The sequence below is a fragment of the Onychomys torridus genome, chromosome 2, assembly GCF_903995425.1.
Source record: "Onychomys torridus chromosome 2, mOncTor1.1, whole genome shotgun sequence".
In the NCBI taxonomy this organism is placed as follows: Eukaryota; Metazoa; Chordata; class Mammalia; order Rodentia; family Cricetidae; genus Onychomys; species Onychomys torridus.
This window is the reverse complement of record NC_050444.1, coordinates 142133496-142148379: the sequence shown is the minus strand read 5'-3', so window position 1 is coordinate 142148379 and position 14884 is coordinate 142133496. Positions and strand designations below refer to the sequence as shown.

At 47.3% G+C, this 14884-nt stretch overlaps 1 protein-coding gene across 3 annotated transcripts in view; it reads right to left on the bottom strand.

The window, feature by feature from the left end:
- Csmd2 (CUB and Sushi multiple domains 2) overlaps positions 1 to 14884 on the bottom strand; it is a 572883-nt gene that overhangs the window by 29937 nt on the left and 528062 nt on the right. For all 3 annotated transcript variants that reach the window (XM_036179375.1, XM_036179376.1, XM_036179377.1), the window contains 3 exons: positions 9658 to 9831; positions 7481 to 7669; positions 2774 to 2947 (listed from right to left, as the gene is read on the bottom strand). In XM_036179375.1, coding sequence (XP_036035268.1) covers positions 2774 to 2947; positions 7481 to 7669; positions 9658 to 9831 — 537 coding nt within the window. The remainder of the gene's footprint in view (positions 1 to 2773; positions 2948 to 7480; positions 7670 to 9657; positions 9832 to 14884) is intronic.

Below are 14884 nucleotides of genomic sequence, written 5' to 3'. Positions count from 1 at the left end.
TATAACAAGAATTGGGTACATATCATGTTTTGATGCATATGCTGTCTATGTTCTTGCCATGAGGCAATGCTGATGATTTGGGGTGGTTAACCCTGGTCTTTTAGTTGAAGATTCTCTAGCCACTAATTCTGCCCACAGGTGAACTACAGCTGGAATGCCTTACACCCCGTCATTCCATTTTTGCCCTGCCCCCCCCATGGTTTGCTACTCTCTCCCATTTGTCTGGCTTTTGACATTCAACAGACCCTCTCAAGAGGGTGCTAAAGGACCCAAGGACTGAAGAAGGGCAGACAACAGGAGGCAGAGCTATAGGCCCTAGGGCCTGAGGGAATCAGGCTCCGTGGACAGAAACACACTGAGGAGTTAGATGTCAGAATAAGTGCTTTGTCAGGAGATAAGACATCTTCGGTGGCATCTGTACTCACATGAACCCACAAGTGTAAGCATTGATGGTAGCATTGAAACCACACTGGTTTGCTGGAGTCAAAAACATGTTAGTGATAATTCTCATCATTTACCCGTGACGGCTCTTTCACTCTCAGCCTTAGAATTATTTTCTAAGTCTAGTCTAAGATGATGAGGACATGAAGTAGCCCTGTATTTCTCATTCTGACGGCATTTAGGAAATAGAGAGCTTATTACATTTGGCTAGGTTTTGTTGCCTTTTGGAGTTTTCCAGGGTGAAGCACAGGGAACAGCTGGTGCCAGGGTTCTGGAAGGGGCCCCTGATGGCGAAAGGCTCAGTTTCCACACCAGCTAGCCTACCTCAGCTAGAGCCAGCACTACTGTAAGCAGGCATGGGAGCTGAGTTCTGCAGTGCCAGGCAGGATGTTCTAACAGGATGTCCCCCACTGCAGTCTCTGTGCTCTGTGGGAATCCAGGTTAGAATACTGCACTGTGGGGACAGGTACACAGAGGCTGACGCTGCACTGAAAAGACACATCAGCAAAGGTGGTGAGACCTGAGATGGGTCTTTAACTGTCTTCATGTCCTTGTAGTCAGCCAAGGGCTGAGGAGGCTTGTTAGTCCTTATATTGTCACTGATTGCATAGGATGAGGCTCAAAACTTAGGATTCTTGAATGTGTTACTTCTTTTCCTTTTTGTTCTTTTTTTTTGTTTGTTTGTTTTTGTTTGTTTTATTTTGTTTTGTTGAGACAGAGTTTCTCTGTGTAGCCCTGGCTGTTCTGGAACTCACTCTGTAGACCAGGCTGGCCTTGAACTCACAGAGATCTGCCTGCCTCTCCTCCCGAGTGCTGGGACCAAAGGTATGCGCCATTACTGCCCATGGAGAGGCTTCTGCAAAAGACACGTGTATGCTTTAGCCAGGGAGACTTTCGCTCAGTTTTCTGGACAAGAATGGACTCTGTAATATTTTCTAGCTTCTGCTGGCACAATGCTAGAGAAGGAAGTGATACTCTGGGCTAGAAGAAACTTTTGCTTTCATACTGTGCCCAAGAGGACGACTGTGCTGGTGGGCAGGAAGTTCTTGAAGCTTCTTATTGTTTCTTTCTCCTCTACTTGCCTTTTCATGGAGAACAAAGCAGGCCACGCAGACGTTAAGAACACTCTGTCCCAGAGAAGAGTCTAGAAGGAAGCACTGGGTGCAAATATTATTATGGAGGAGATGGACAAATGCCTGGCTACCTCTCTTGCCTCATTTGAATGCCCCTTCTTCTTGGACTTGCTCTGGACACCCAGGGCCTCTGCGTACATGACTCTGTCCTTCCTCTTCTACATTCCAGTCACATCCAGTGGAAGTCCCTCAGGAAGCAGTCAGGGCCCTTAATAGCAGGTCTTCCTCTACCCAGGCTAAAGGCATCTTATGGTCCATAAGGAGTCTTATCCACTTCATTTGTCAGGTGGCCCATGAGATTAACAAGACTGAATGGCAAAAATCCTGGTTCTATCAGAGTCCTAAACACCGGCAAGCAGGCTCTTCTGGAAACCTTGGGCTACAAAGGCCATGTATCTAATGGGGCTCTTTGTGACTAGGCTGGGATCTTTACCTGTAGGAAAGAACTGGAATGGGAAAGAGCTAAGGATTGGCAATGGGAAGGCAGCCTCCCTGGGGAATCTCAGGCTACAGAGCATCTTCCCCCTGTAGGCGGTCCTTGGTAGTGCCAGGTAGGTTTACCCCAAAGAAGACTCAGCTGTGGCTGCTGGCTCTTTCGCCTCGAGGAGGTTTCTGTTATTGGTAGAACAATTCACTTTCAGATGTTTTGTTCTGTTGTAAGACAATATGCATGAATTTCTGGTTTAGGGAATGTGGACGCGGGATCTTGGGTGGCTCCTTGTATTTGTTAATTCAGTAACATGCCAGGGTTCTCCTGGAGACTAGTGATTTAGAATTTAGTAGAAGAACATGCCTGGCAACTGGTGTGAAGACTATCTTAGGAGGCAGTCAGGACATGGAACAAGTTGAATTAGGTACTGATGAGAGAGAATGAGGCAGGTTAGGGCCCAGAGAGCCTGAAACAGTGGAGAGAAGACCACAGGGGTGGGCCTGGACTGTCATCCCTAGGAGCACATGGACTCAGATTTCTAGATAGGACTGAAGCTCTAGGTGGACCTCATCAAGCAGTGCCTGTGGCTGTGGACTGTTTGGACTCAGCCAGAACTGACGAAGGGCTGGAGTGCACCTGGAGTCCCTTCTAGAGGAGCCGTCCCGTGAAAGATGAGCTATAGGCTCCTAAGTTGTAATGCCCTCCTGCTCATGGATTATGTCCCACCAGCCAGTGCCCCTCCAGCCCCCTGCCCCACCATACGCTATACCTGAGCAGTGGGGGAGGGAGCCTGTCCAGTGTCCATCCAGTCCACACATGCGGGTGGCATTTCCCACTAGAGTCCGCTTGCCTGTGCAGCTGTAACGCACGACAGCCCCCACTATGTAGCTGTCTCCAGACATCTGGGCATGAGGTGGAGAGCCAGGATGGCCACAGGACACCACTGTGGGAAAAGAGCAAAGATCTCAGTGGTTCTGTTGGGGATGGGCCATCATCACTCCATACATGCTTGCTGTGGGAATCGAGGAAGGGGAGGAGACTTTGATATCTGTGGGAGTGGACTTTCTTCTGGCTCATGCATCAGGCATCAACAGACAAAACTTGCCCACATCATCACACCATTTCTAAGTTGGAAGCACTGTAACACCTATATAGCACATAGTAGGTATGCAGTAACGTTGGTTCCTTGCTTTGTCCTTCCTGCTCATCTCTCCCTATTTCCTCCCTGCCACAGAGTGGACCCAAGATATGCCCAAGCAGAAAGATGGCACACACAGAACACACAAGGCACAGAAGGAGCCATCCTTCCAGGCTATTTGCATTGGTTCCTCTCTCTGAATCTTAAAGTGGCCTCATCAACCGTTCCCAACATGCACCCCTCACTCTGCAAATTCCTTTGCCTGAAACATCAGCATAACCATGAAGGCCAGTGATAAAATTAAGATCCTAAAATTGAGATGCACAGGTTAGGGCACCAGCACAGGGCTTAGCTTCCCCTTTACAGGGCAATACCTTTTTTAGTCAATGTACCTTGTTTATTGAGTGTCTATTATGTGACAGGCTCTGGTCTATGTGTCTGGGGAATGAAGTTCATGCACTCTTGGATCTTATGATGGGGAAGAGAGGCGAAAAATGGAGTAAATGAATAGTGGTGTTCCGAGAAGAGACAAAGCTGAGAAAGGGCAGGGTGCTCTGGGGCAAGCCAAGGGGGGCTACTTTTAAAGAGGGTGGTCAAGAATGGTCTCTCTGGGATGACAGATCAGGGCTGTGCCATCTGGGGCAAGAACATCAAGGGAGGAACTCGACGTGTGCAGGGCCAAGGCCAGAATGAATTTGGTGTGTATCTTAGCTACTTTTCCTGTTTCTACGACCAAATATCTGGCAAGAAGCAACTTGAGGGGGGTAGGGTTTACTTCCGTCATGGTGGGAAGGGAGTGGAGGCAGTCAGCCAAACTGTGTCTGAAGTCAGGGAGTAGAGAGTGGACAGGAAGTGGGACTGGACTATAAATCACCAGCTTCCTGTAGGGAGGTTCTACCTCTTGAAGCTTTCACAGCATTCTCTAATAGCACTGATTAGAGACTTGGTGTTCAAGCCCATGAGCCTCCATAGGACTTTCCATATGGTTTGCGAAGCAGCGTGTAGATGAACCAGGGAAGAGTGGATGAGGACGTGGGGGTGGCCCTGGAAGCCAGGTCATGGTGTACCATTCTGATTTTATTCTAAGCATGGTAGGAAGCACCAGAGAGGGACATGACTTGGTCTATGCTATATCAGAATCACACTGGTTGCTCTATGGAAGAATGATGGGACAAGGCTGCCATGAAGCTGTTTCGGAGGACATGATCATGGCTTTGACTGAATACTGGGGTGAGGCAGGGGTTGTGGAACAATCTTTTTGTACACTGTGAAGATGTGTTGCTCTCATTGGTTTAATAAAGAGCTAAATGGCTAATAGCTAAGCAGGAAGAGGTCAGGTGGGACTTACAGACAGGGAGAGAGCTGTGGGATGAAGAAGGGTGGAGTCATCAGGAGACTTAGGGACAAACAAGATGAGCATGCTGTGCTGAGGAAAGGTACCAAGGTGTGTGGTAGAGTGTAGATAAGAAATATGGGTTAATTTAAGTTGTAAGCTAGTTAGTAACAAGCCTAAGCTATCAGATGAGCATTTACAATTAATAATTAGTCTCTGTATGCTGCATGGTTATTTGGAAGCTGGCTGGAGGGACAGAAAATTCTACCAACACATGATGTCCAACTTCCAGCATGTATATCCATATAAGGCCTAAAATAGCTTTAAAAAATCAGAACATGGAGTCAAATGCAGCTTCCTAATGACTGAGGTCTCTCAGATAGGCTTGGCTATAGAGACGGTTTTTCCTTAGTTATGATAAAAAGTAAATTAGGGCCGGGTGGTGGTGGTATACGCCTTTAATCCCAGCACTTGGGAGGCAGAGCCAGGTGGATCTCTGTGAGTTCGAGGCCAGCCTGGTCTACAGAGCAAGATCCAGGACAGGCACCAAAACTACACAGAGAAACCCTGTCTTGAAAAACCAAAGTAAATTAGGTATAAAACTTTAGACTCACAAAGGTAAGACAGATAATAGAGTATTTTCTCTAAATTTGCTAAATACAAATGGACTGGATATTGTTACTGTAATTCTTACTTGATAACTGTTTTTGTTGTATATAGTTATACTATGTTAAAGTTAAAAGCTCCCTTTTAAATTAGGCAAAAGGGGGAAATGTTGTGGAATAATCTTTTTGTACACTGTGAAGATGTGTTGTTCTCATTGGTTTAATAAAGAGCTAAGTGGCCACTAGCTAGGCAGGAAGAGGTTAGGTGGGACTTGCGGACAGGGAGAGAGCTCTGGGATGAAGAAAGGCAGAGTCCCCAGGTGACACAGGGAGAAGCAAGATAAGCATGCTGTGCTGAGGAAAGTTACCAAGCCACGTGGTAGAGCATAGGTAAGAAATATGGATTAATTTAAGTTGTAAGAACTAGTTAGTAACAAGCCTAAGTTATCGGCTAAGCATTTATAATTAATAATAAGTCTCTGTGTGCTGTGTGGTTATTTGGGAGCTGGCTGGTGGGACAGAAAAATCTGCCAATAGGCAGGAGGATCTTCACAGTCACCATATATATCCAGAGAGGGCACAAGGCAGGACACTGATGCTGATAAGGAAAGATCACAATACCCCTTATTATGATTGGAGGCCACCAAAGTCTCCAAAGCTTGGCCGGCACACCATAGGCAGGCAGTTGTCCATTTAAAAGTCCAAATAACTTGTCACTCATACATGGGCCTGGATGTCCATGTCAGAGTCCTCAGGCAAAGGAAATATTGGCACTGAGCTGTAAAACTGATCTCCTACGATACCTAGAAGCAAGGGGCTTTGAATAAAGGCACCCAGACTGGAGGGCTCACAACAAGAGTATGCCTCACAAAGACGGGTGCACTGGTAATGGCCACAACTCAGTAGCCATCAGGGCTTCAGGAGGGCATCTTTGCCTCCGGGTTAGGAAGATGGCGAGAGAGCAATCCACAAGGTTCCACTTCAGCAGCGAGAGTGCAGAGACCCAAGGGCACTGCTCATTTCATAAGACCAAGAGGCCAGCAACCAGTGTCAGGGCTCGAGTTCCTCCCCCGGCTTTGTTTTTCTCCATACTGTTCCTGTCACTTTTCCTAATAGCAATAAATGCTGCTATCACATTATGCAGTAGCCTTGTGTGCCAGAGAGTAAACCAGTCCTGTGTGGATTTACCCGTGCACCCTTTGAACAATCCTGTGAGATGGCTATCCCCGTCATTTCCTTTCTTTTTTTTTTTTTTTCTCTTTTCATAGTAGCAAGAAAGGAAACTTTATTCAAAGGTGAAATGGTAACACAGATCAGAAAGAAAGACATTGTCAAGAGTGACAATGGACTCCATGAGTGAGAATACTTAAGGGTTCCACAGGATGTTTGGGGCTTCCTTTCATGAGGACCAAAAGAAAGAGTTCATTTGCAAAGTGACATCGTGTGGGTGCTTCCCTGTTTCCTTTGGCAGGCTTGGATTATGTAAGCCTTTTCTAACAGTGCATGTTCCATCCCATGATGCATTTGATTTTTTATTATATTCATGCTCAAGTATCCCCATCATTTTCAAAGCTGAAGAAGCCATGACTCTGGGAGGGTAGTGGATTTCTCCAAAGCTGCATGGCTTTGTTCAGTGGCAATGCCCGGAGTTAGCATCCAAGCTGCCTTGGATACTGACATCCGGACAGACTGGCAATATTGCTTCAGTCCTCCTGAGGAAAGGGGTTCATGTCTTGTGTGATGGTTAAAATTAGTTAGCAACATGGCAAGATCTAGAATTAGCTATAAGACAGCCTCTGGGCATGTCTGTAAGGGAGTTTCTGGACTGCGTTATATAAAATGGAAAAACCCATTCTAAATGTGGTGGCGCCATTTGATGGGCTGGGGTCCTGGACTAAACAGAAACGATGAGTTGAGCTCCAGCATGCATCGCTCTTTGCTTCCTCTGTGGATGCACCATGCCCCAGACTCTTGCCGCCATGACTTCCCTGCCACAGTGAACTGTACCTTCAGACTGTGACCCAACACGAGACTTCCCTTCCTAGGTTGCATTTGTCAAATATTTTGTCACAGCAAGAAGTAAGATGGCTAGTACATGTTATCTTTCTGGAAAAGCCAGAAAGGGGTAAAATGAAGATATAGTGTCTCACTGCACAGCCAGCTCTGCAGGGAGGGATCCTCAAAGGTTTCAAGGGTTCACGGCAGTACTAGAGGGGATAGGGGACAGCCCTGTCCAGGAATAATGTGTGAGGATTAGCATGGCACCTTGGCAATAGGGTCCCCAAAAGGGTCTTGATGTCCATGGTGGCATAACACCCATGTGCACAGACTTGGACATATGTGGGACATGCTCTGTGATATGTCCATCCACTAGTTACTCAAAGCAAATGATCTACTTACGGAGACACTGTGGACGGGGCCGGTCCCAGGTGCCATCTCCCTGGCAGCTGAGCGCAGGTGTGCCCAGTAGGTAGAAGCCGTGGCTGCACTGGTAGGACACAGTGGTCCCGAAGCTGAACCTGTGGGGGCCGCTGGCATGGACCTGCCGGATGCTGTTCTCTTGGTGCCCAGGATCCGTACAGTTGATGACTGTGATCGAAAGTGACATGGAGACACTGAGATCTGGATGTGAGGATATTCTCAAGCTTTCATGACAGCTTGGGAGTCATCACAACTTGGTGACAAGGTGGACCCTGCGCAGGAGGCTGGTCTGGTCTTGAGGCCGGGGCCCTTTCGCTCTGTCTTGGTCACCTGGTCACGGGTTCATCCTCCACGTCCAGGTGACCATCACCTTCTCTGAGGAGCCTGCTTCCCCTCCTAGAACACCCAGTCTCTCTCCCTCAGCACTCCCAGTGCTCATTGCCCTGGGCTGACTTATTTCCATCCATGCATACCTCAAGGGCATGGCTGTCTTGCCTCTGTGTGCCTGAACCCTGGCATAATGTGGCTCCTTCTCAAAGCTCATCTGTTGTAAAACAGACGCATCTAACCTGGTTTGAACAGCACTTGATCTCTTTCTGAAACTCTTTAGTTACATTGTATGAGTATTTCAAAAGGCATTAGTATCCTGGAGGACTCAACTCACTTTAAAAGAAGCAAGGGTTTCCAAAGAAGCTGGGCACAAAATCAGAGTGTTTAGAATACTGACAATAGCTGGGGGGTGGTGGCCCATGCTTTTAATCCCAGCACTTGGGAGGCAGAGCCAGGTGGATCTCTGTGAGTTCGAGGCCAGCCTGGTCTACCAAGTGAGTTCCAGGAAAGGCGCAAAGCTACACAGAGAAACCCTGTCTCGAAAAACCAAAAATAAATAAATAAATAAATAAATAAAGAAAGAAAGAAAGAAAGAAAGAAAGAAAGAAAGAAAGAAAGAAAGAATAATGACAATATTTGTCGTATTTGTCATAGCCCATACCATGTGCTTTGGCTTTCAAACCCTTCCATATGCACCTTATTACTCATACTCAGAATAAGATGGGCAGAAAAAGCATGGGTATGTTTTCCTCCTGTGAAGTGAGCTATCTACTTTACTATATAAGGTTTTGTTTCCCTGTATGTGTGCGCATGCTCGCATGTTAATATACAGGTTAGAGGACAAGCTCGGGTGTGGTTTCTTAGATGAGGTCCACTTTTTAAAAACTATCTACGTGTGTCTCTATGTGTTCACGTGCACATGTATGTGCCCATATGTGTCTGTATATGCATGTGGATGCAGGACAACCTTGCATGACATCTTCAGGAACATGGCCCACTTCCTCTGAAACAGGCTGGAGCTCAGCAATTAGGCTAGACTGGCTGAATTGAGTCCCTGGGGCACGCTTGTGGGTTCTAGAACTCCAGCTCAGGTCCTCATGCCTCTCAGGCAGAGGCTCCCGTGGCTGTGCTGCCTCCCCAGCCCTAAGTGTTTGTTTGGCTTTTGATGAGTCTCAGGGGTTTCACTGCTGGACTCTTGTAAAGAGCCCTTCAAGGCCGGGCTAGAGTTAGCCGGAACGGTTTACTCAGGACCAGAAGAGAAAGAGCCTCTGCCCAGGTCACTTCTCAGTCTCTGACTTCCTCTCCGCCTCTCTCACCTTCCACCCTGCTTCTGAAGCCTAGACTCGTTTGCATTTGTTTTTCAAGCCAGTTCTGCTGTTTAAATGTTTCCTCATCAATAGAGCTCTAGTGAATGTGGTCACAAAGGACCACAGCAGCAATTTGGTAACCGTGAGGAAGGACCAGGATGTTCCTCAGAGATGACACAACTACTAAATTCCTTATTTATGTGAGAGAAGATCCTCTGTGCACACACACACACACACACACACACACACACACACACGCGCGTGGCATTACATGATGATGATAAATTATTTGTTCTATGACCTAAATAAGGCTTGCAAGATGAAACTGTCAATTTCCTCTTATGACCCATGCTGAAATGGTACACAATCTAGGGGTTGACCGTCTCCATTTAGGACCCTTCTCTGCCTCGAGGATTCCTTGCATGAGGGAAGCAACATTGGAATTCCATGGCTGTTCCCCTGGGCTGCCGCCACTCACAGGGTGGTGGGGAGGACAGCAGGGCAGGAAGGGTGACTCACTTCTGCAGGTGGGCAGGGTGTCACTCCACTGCCCACTGGCCAGGCACTGGGACCGAGCAGCCCCCTCGGCTATGTATCCTGGGTTGCAAACGAACTTGACCACGTCGTTGAGGTTGAACTGGCTGCCCTGAGTGAGGCCGTTGATTGGATTGCCAGGGTGTCCACAGGTAATCGCTGCAATCAGAACAGAAGACAGGTGAGCCCGCCTGCTATTCCATACCCCCAGTCAGCCTCTTCTCACCTGGGATGCTGCCTGACCTGTGTTGGTCTCCTGGGAGAGCAGGCTTTTGCTAGATCATTGAGGGTGTGGGATTGGCAGGGGCACACTTTGCAGGTAGTATTATTTGCCAGCTTTGTACCATCTGGGCAAAGGATCATGCCACCCTCACCAAAGCTAAAATCCATCCGATTTCATTCAGAAGTGAGGCGAAGGCTGAGAATGACAACCTCGGGAGCCCCAACTTTCCAGGGCAGAAAGACCAAAAAGCCCACAAAGAGCACGGAGGAGGGGTCAGAAACAGAGGCCAGCATAGCTCAGCACGGGGCACAGACAGGGCCAAGGGGACAATCCCCAGTCACCCGAGATCATCTGAGGGAGGGAAGGGCATCAGCCTGTGGGTTCAGTGGTGACCCAGGCATGTCTTCTGCTGTTGCAGCCCTAGCTCACAGGCTGCAGGCCTTGTCCAGGGACAGTAGGAACAGCCACCCATCACCACCTCTGTCCCCAGAGTCCTGTGCTTGCCACCTGCTCCAGAGCTTTGTCTGTGACATCCTGTCTCTTGCCCTGCATCTCCTGGCAGCAAGGCTCAGGACCAGGGCTCCTTTTCATGAGGAGGTTCTCTCTGGCTGGAATAGAGAAACGCCAGGGAAGAACTTGACTCAAATGTAGTGGCTTTTGCTGCCAATGAGAGAACCAAGGTGACAAGAGTGGAAAGTTGTGATGCTTAATTCAAACTGTCACCTTGACTGAGTGGAGAAATGCCTGGAAGATCAGAGAAGCACATGTCTGCATGCCTAACAGGGGTGTGCCCATGTGGTGGTATTGTGTTCCCCAAAATATTGTGCACCCTAATAAACTTATCTGGGGCCAGAGACAGAACAGTCACAATATTAAACATGAGGATAGGTAGTGGTAGCACACGCCTTTAATCCTAGCATTCCAGAGGCAGAAATCACCCTGGATCTCTGTGAGTTCAAGGCCACATTGGAAACAGACAGGCATGGTGACACATGACTTTAATCCCAAGAAGTGAGCCTTTAATCCCAGGGAGTGATGGCAAAAACAGAAAGATATATAAGGCATGAAGACCAGAAACTAGAAACATTTGGCTGGTTAAGCTTTTAGGATTGGAGCAGCAGTTCCGCTGAGATTCATTTGGATGAGGACTCAGAGGCTTCCAGTCTGAGGAAACAGGATCAGCTGAGGAACTGGTGAGGTGAGGTAGCTGTGGCTTGTTCTGCTTCTCTGATCTTCCAGCATTCACCCCAATACCTGGCTAAGGTTTGATATTATTAATAAGTACCTTTAAGATTCATGCTACATGCCTAGACATGAGATGGGGGTGCTCTGACCCAAAGAACGGATTAGTCCCTTGGTGGAATGATAACGCTAAGGCAGTCGGGAGATGGTGGAAAGAAAGAGGCTGGGTCTAGTGAGAGGAAGTACAACATCAAGGGCTTGTCCTTGGGACCCTGGCTTTTTCTTGTCTCGCCTTTCTGTGCTTCCTGGCTGCTGGGATGTGAACTGCAGGGCTTCACCACAGCCTCCCCACTGTGATGGATGGACTTGTCTGAAACCTGGAGCCCCAAATAAATCTTTGCTCTTGTTTATGCCAGGCACGCTGGACATGGGGATGAAAGCCTGAGTTCTTATCCCAATACCTGTGTCTTTGACCCAAGTCTAACAGGAGTGTCGTTAGGCTAGTCAAGTATTCTCTACCCAGGCCCCGGTGTCTGGCATTCCCTGTGAGTCTCCTGGGTGCAATGACATGTGTTTTGTGTAGACACATCTGGAAAGGTAACTGGGTATGGGTCTCACTCTCTGTAAACTCAACACTGAGGTGGTTGCTAAGGCTGGTTTTAGACATTGCTATGGAGCAGCCTGCTTATCTTAGTGGCCTGCTCCATGTATGAGGAGCCATATAAAGAGGAGCAATTAAAAACAAAGCTTTGCCTTATAACAAAAGTTTAAGAACAAACCCCCTGCATTTTACATAAAGGCTCACTTTAGGGAACTCTAAAAAGTGAAGAATTTTCCAAATTACTTGTAGGTAGCAGAGGATAATGGTACCCATGTAAATCCCCCCAAATGCAAATTAACAAAAACAAACAAGAGAACAGAAAACTCAGGTCTGGAAAACAACCAAGACAGGGACTGCCTGGGGCTTCACATCGTCTGGATGCACCAGGCACAGCAGGCCTGAGCCAGACCTGAAAACTGTAATCTAAGAGAACACCTGAGGAATAAGAGCAGAATGAATGCATTCAGAGACCCACAGGATATCCAGGGCAGCTGTCTTGTAGCATTCAGCCCTGGGAGAAATATTAGACTTCAGGGGCAAAGTGAAAACTAACAAGAATCTCCCTGAAAACCACCCGGTGTGAAGCTGATCCATTTCTCTGGGTTGAATGCTCAGAGCCTGGAATGGTGGTTCCTCAGGGAAGGGGTAAGTGGAGAAAGGACTTGCTGGTGTGACGACTCCACGCTGCAGTGACACAGGGCAGTAAAGTCTAGGGGTCCAGTGCACAGCACAGTGTCTGCAGTTAACAGTATGGTATTATACATTGGACATTTCCCAAGAGAGTAGACTGCCAGCATGCTTCCCATACACACAAAGGAAAGGGAATGATACTGTAATTTACCTGATAGTTGTCATTATTTCCCTATGGACGTGTATACTGAAATATTCACAATAAAAAGGTGAAACATATGCATGCTCGAATGTGTGCTTACATGCAGTAACATACACCAAAAAATTTATGATGGAAGAATATTTTAGAAAACCAAAGAAATAACTTGTGATCCAGGATTTTATGGCCAATCTAGCTGCCTTTCAAATGACAGGGGGTAGAAAAGAGTTTTAAGCAAGCATCCCTTTGTGTACTGGTACATACCTATTACACCACTATTCAGGAGGTAGATGGATAAAGATTGCAAATCTGAGGCTATATAAAGGGACCTGGTCCTAAAATACCAAGCTGGGGATGCAGCTTAGTGGTTTTTTAGCACACACTAGGTCATGGATTTGATCTACAGGGTGCACGTGCACACATGCCACCACCATCACTACTACCAGCACACACACACAGACACACATACACACACACACTCACACACACACTCACCACCACCATCACTACCACCAGTACACACACACACACACTCACCACCACCATCACTACCACCAGTACACACACACACACACACACACACTCACCACCACCATCACTACCACCAGTACACACACACACACACACACACACACTCACCACCACCATCACTACCACCAGTACACACACACACACACACACACACTCACCACCACCATCACTACCACCAGTACACACATACACACACACACACACACACACTCACCACCACCATCACTACCACCAGTACACACACACACACACACACACACTCACCACCACCATCACTACCACCAGTACACACACACACACACACACACACACACTCACCACCACCATCACTACCACCAGTACACACATACACACACACACACACACACTCACCACCACCATCACTACCACCAGTACACACACACACACACACACACACACTCACCACCACCATCACTACCACCAGTACACACATACACACACACACACACACACACACTCACCACCACCATCACTACCACCAGTACACACACACACACACACACACACACACACACTCACCACCACCATCACTACCACCAGTACACACACACACACACACACACACACACACACTCACCACCACCATCACTACCACCAGTACACACACACATACACACACACTCACCACCACCATCACTACCACCAGTACACACACACACACACACACACACACACACACACTCACCACCACCATCACTACCACCAGTACACACACACACACACACACACACACACACACACACACTCACCACCACCATCACTACCACCAGTACACACACACACACACACACACACTCACCACCACCATCACTACCACCAGCACACACACACACAAAAAAAAAAACCCCAAACAAAACAAACAAAACAAACAAACAAAAACAAAAACAGACCATGGAGGAACTTGAGACCACTATAAAAAGGGTTGCACTGAAGAGTCCACTAAAGATTCAACCTGACTCTGCTGAGAAGTAACTGGGAAGGCATTGGCAGAGTTGGGGATGAATTTAATTGTAGGTCCAAGAATAAAGCAAACGTGGGAGTAAGCGATCGGATTATAGTCTTTTTTTTTTTTTTTTTCCGAGACAGGGTTTCTCTGTAGCTTTGGAGCCTGTCCTGGAACTCGCTCTGTAGACCAGGCTGGCCTCAAACTCACAGAGATCCACCTGCCTCTGCCTCCCGAGTGCTGGGATTACAGGCGTGCGCCACCACCGCCTGGCCGAATTATAGTTTATAAAGATACACATTCCCAGCCCTGACAGAACAGAAGACACGCCCCTGAGAATGAGGAGAGGAAAGAGGAACAGGCTGTGGTGAAAGTTCAAGGCTACTTAGTATCGGCAAACTAGATAAGAAAGGGTTGACTAGAAACACGGGGCACTGACAGCATTTCCATGTGACAAGTACAAAGTCAACAACCAAGATCCAAATATCAAAGAGAGTAACACGTCATGATGACAGAAAACACAAGAGAATTAGGACTGGACATGTAAGACGCATCAACCTATATGAAAGACTTTAACCTATGAACCGGAAGATATTTCATGTTGGCACACAAGAGTGCAAGTTAATAGATAGATGTGCCTGCCCTTCAGGGAAGGTCAAAGATGTGCCACAAAAAAGTGTGAGAGTTGCAATTCTAAGTCTGAGATCAAGAAAAGTAAAATTCAAGCTAAAAATATATTAAAAGTGATGAAGAAGGTACTTTTAAAGTTGAGACATCACAGTTTGCAACGGAGTTACAGTAGTGAATATATATGTGTCACAAGACATGGAAACTACCTCAGGAAAAGTAAGGAAACATGGAAAGGCACTGATAACAGAAAAC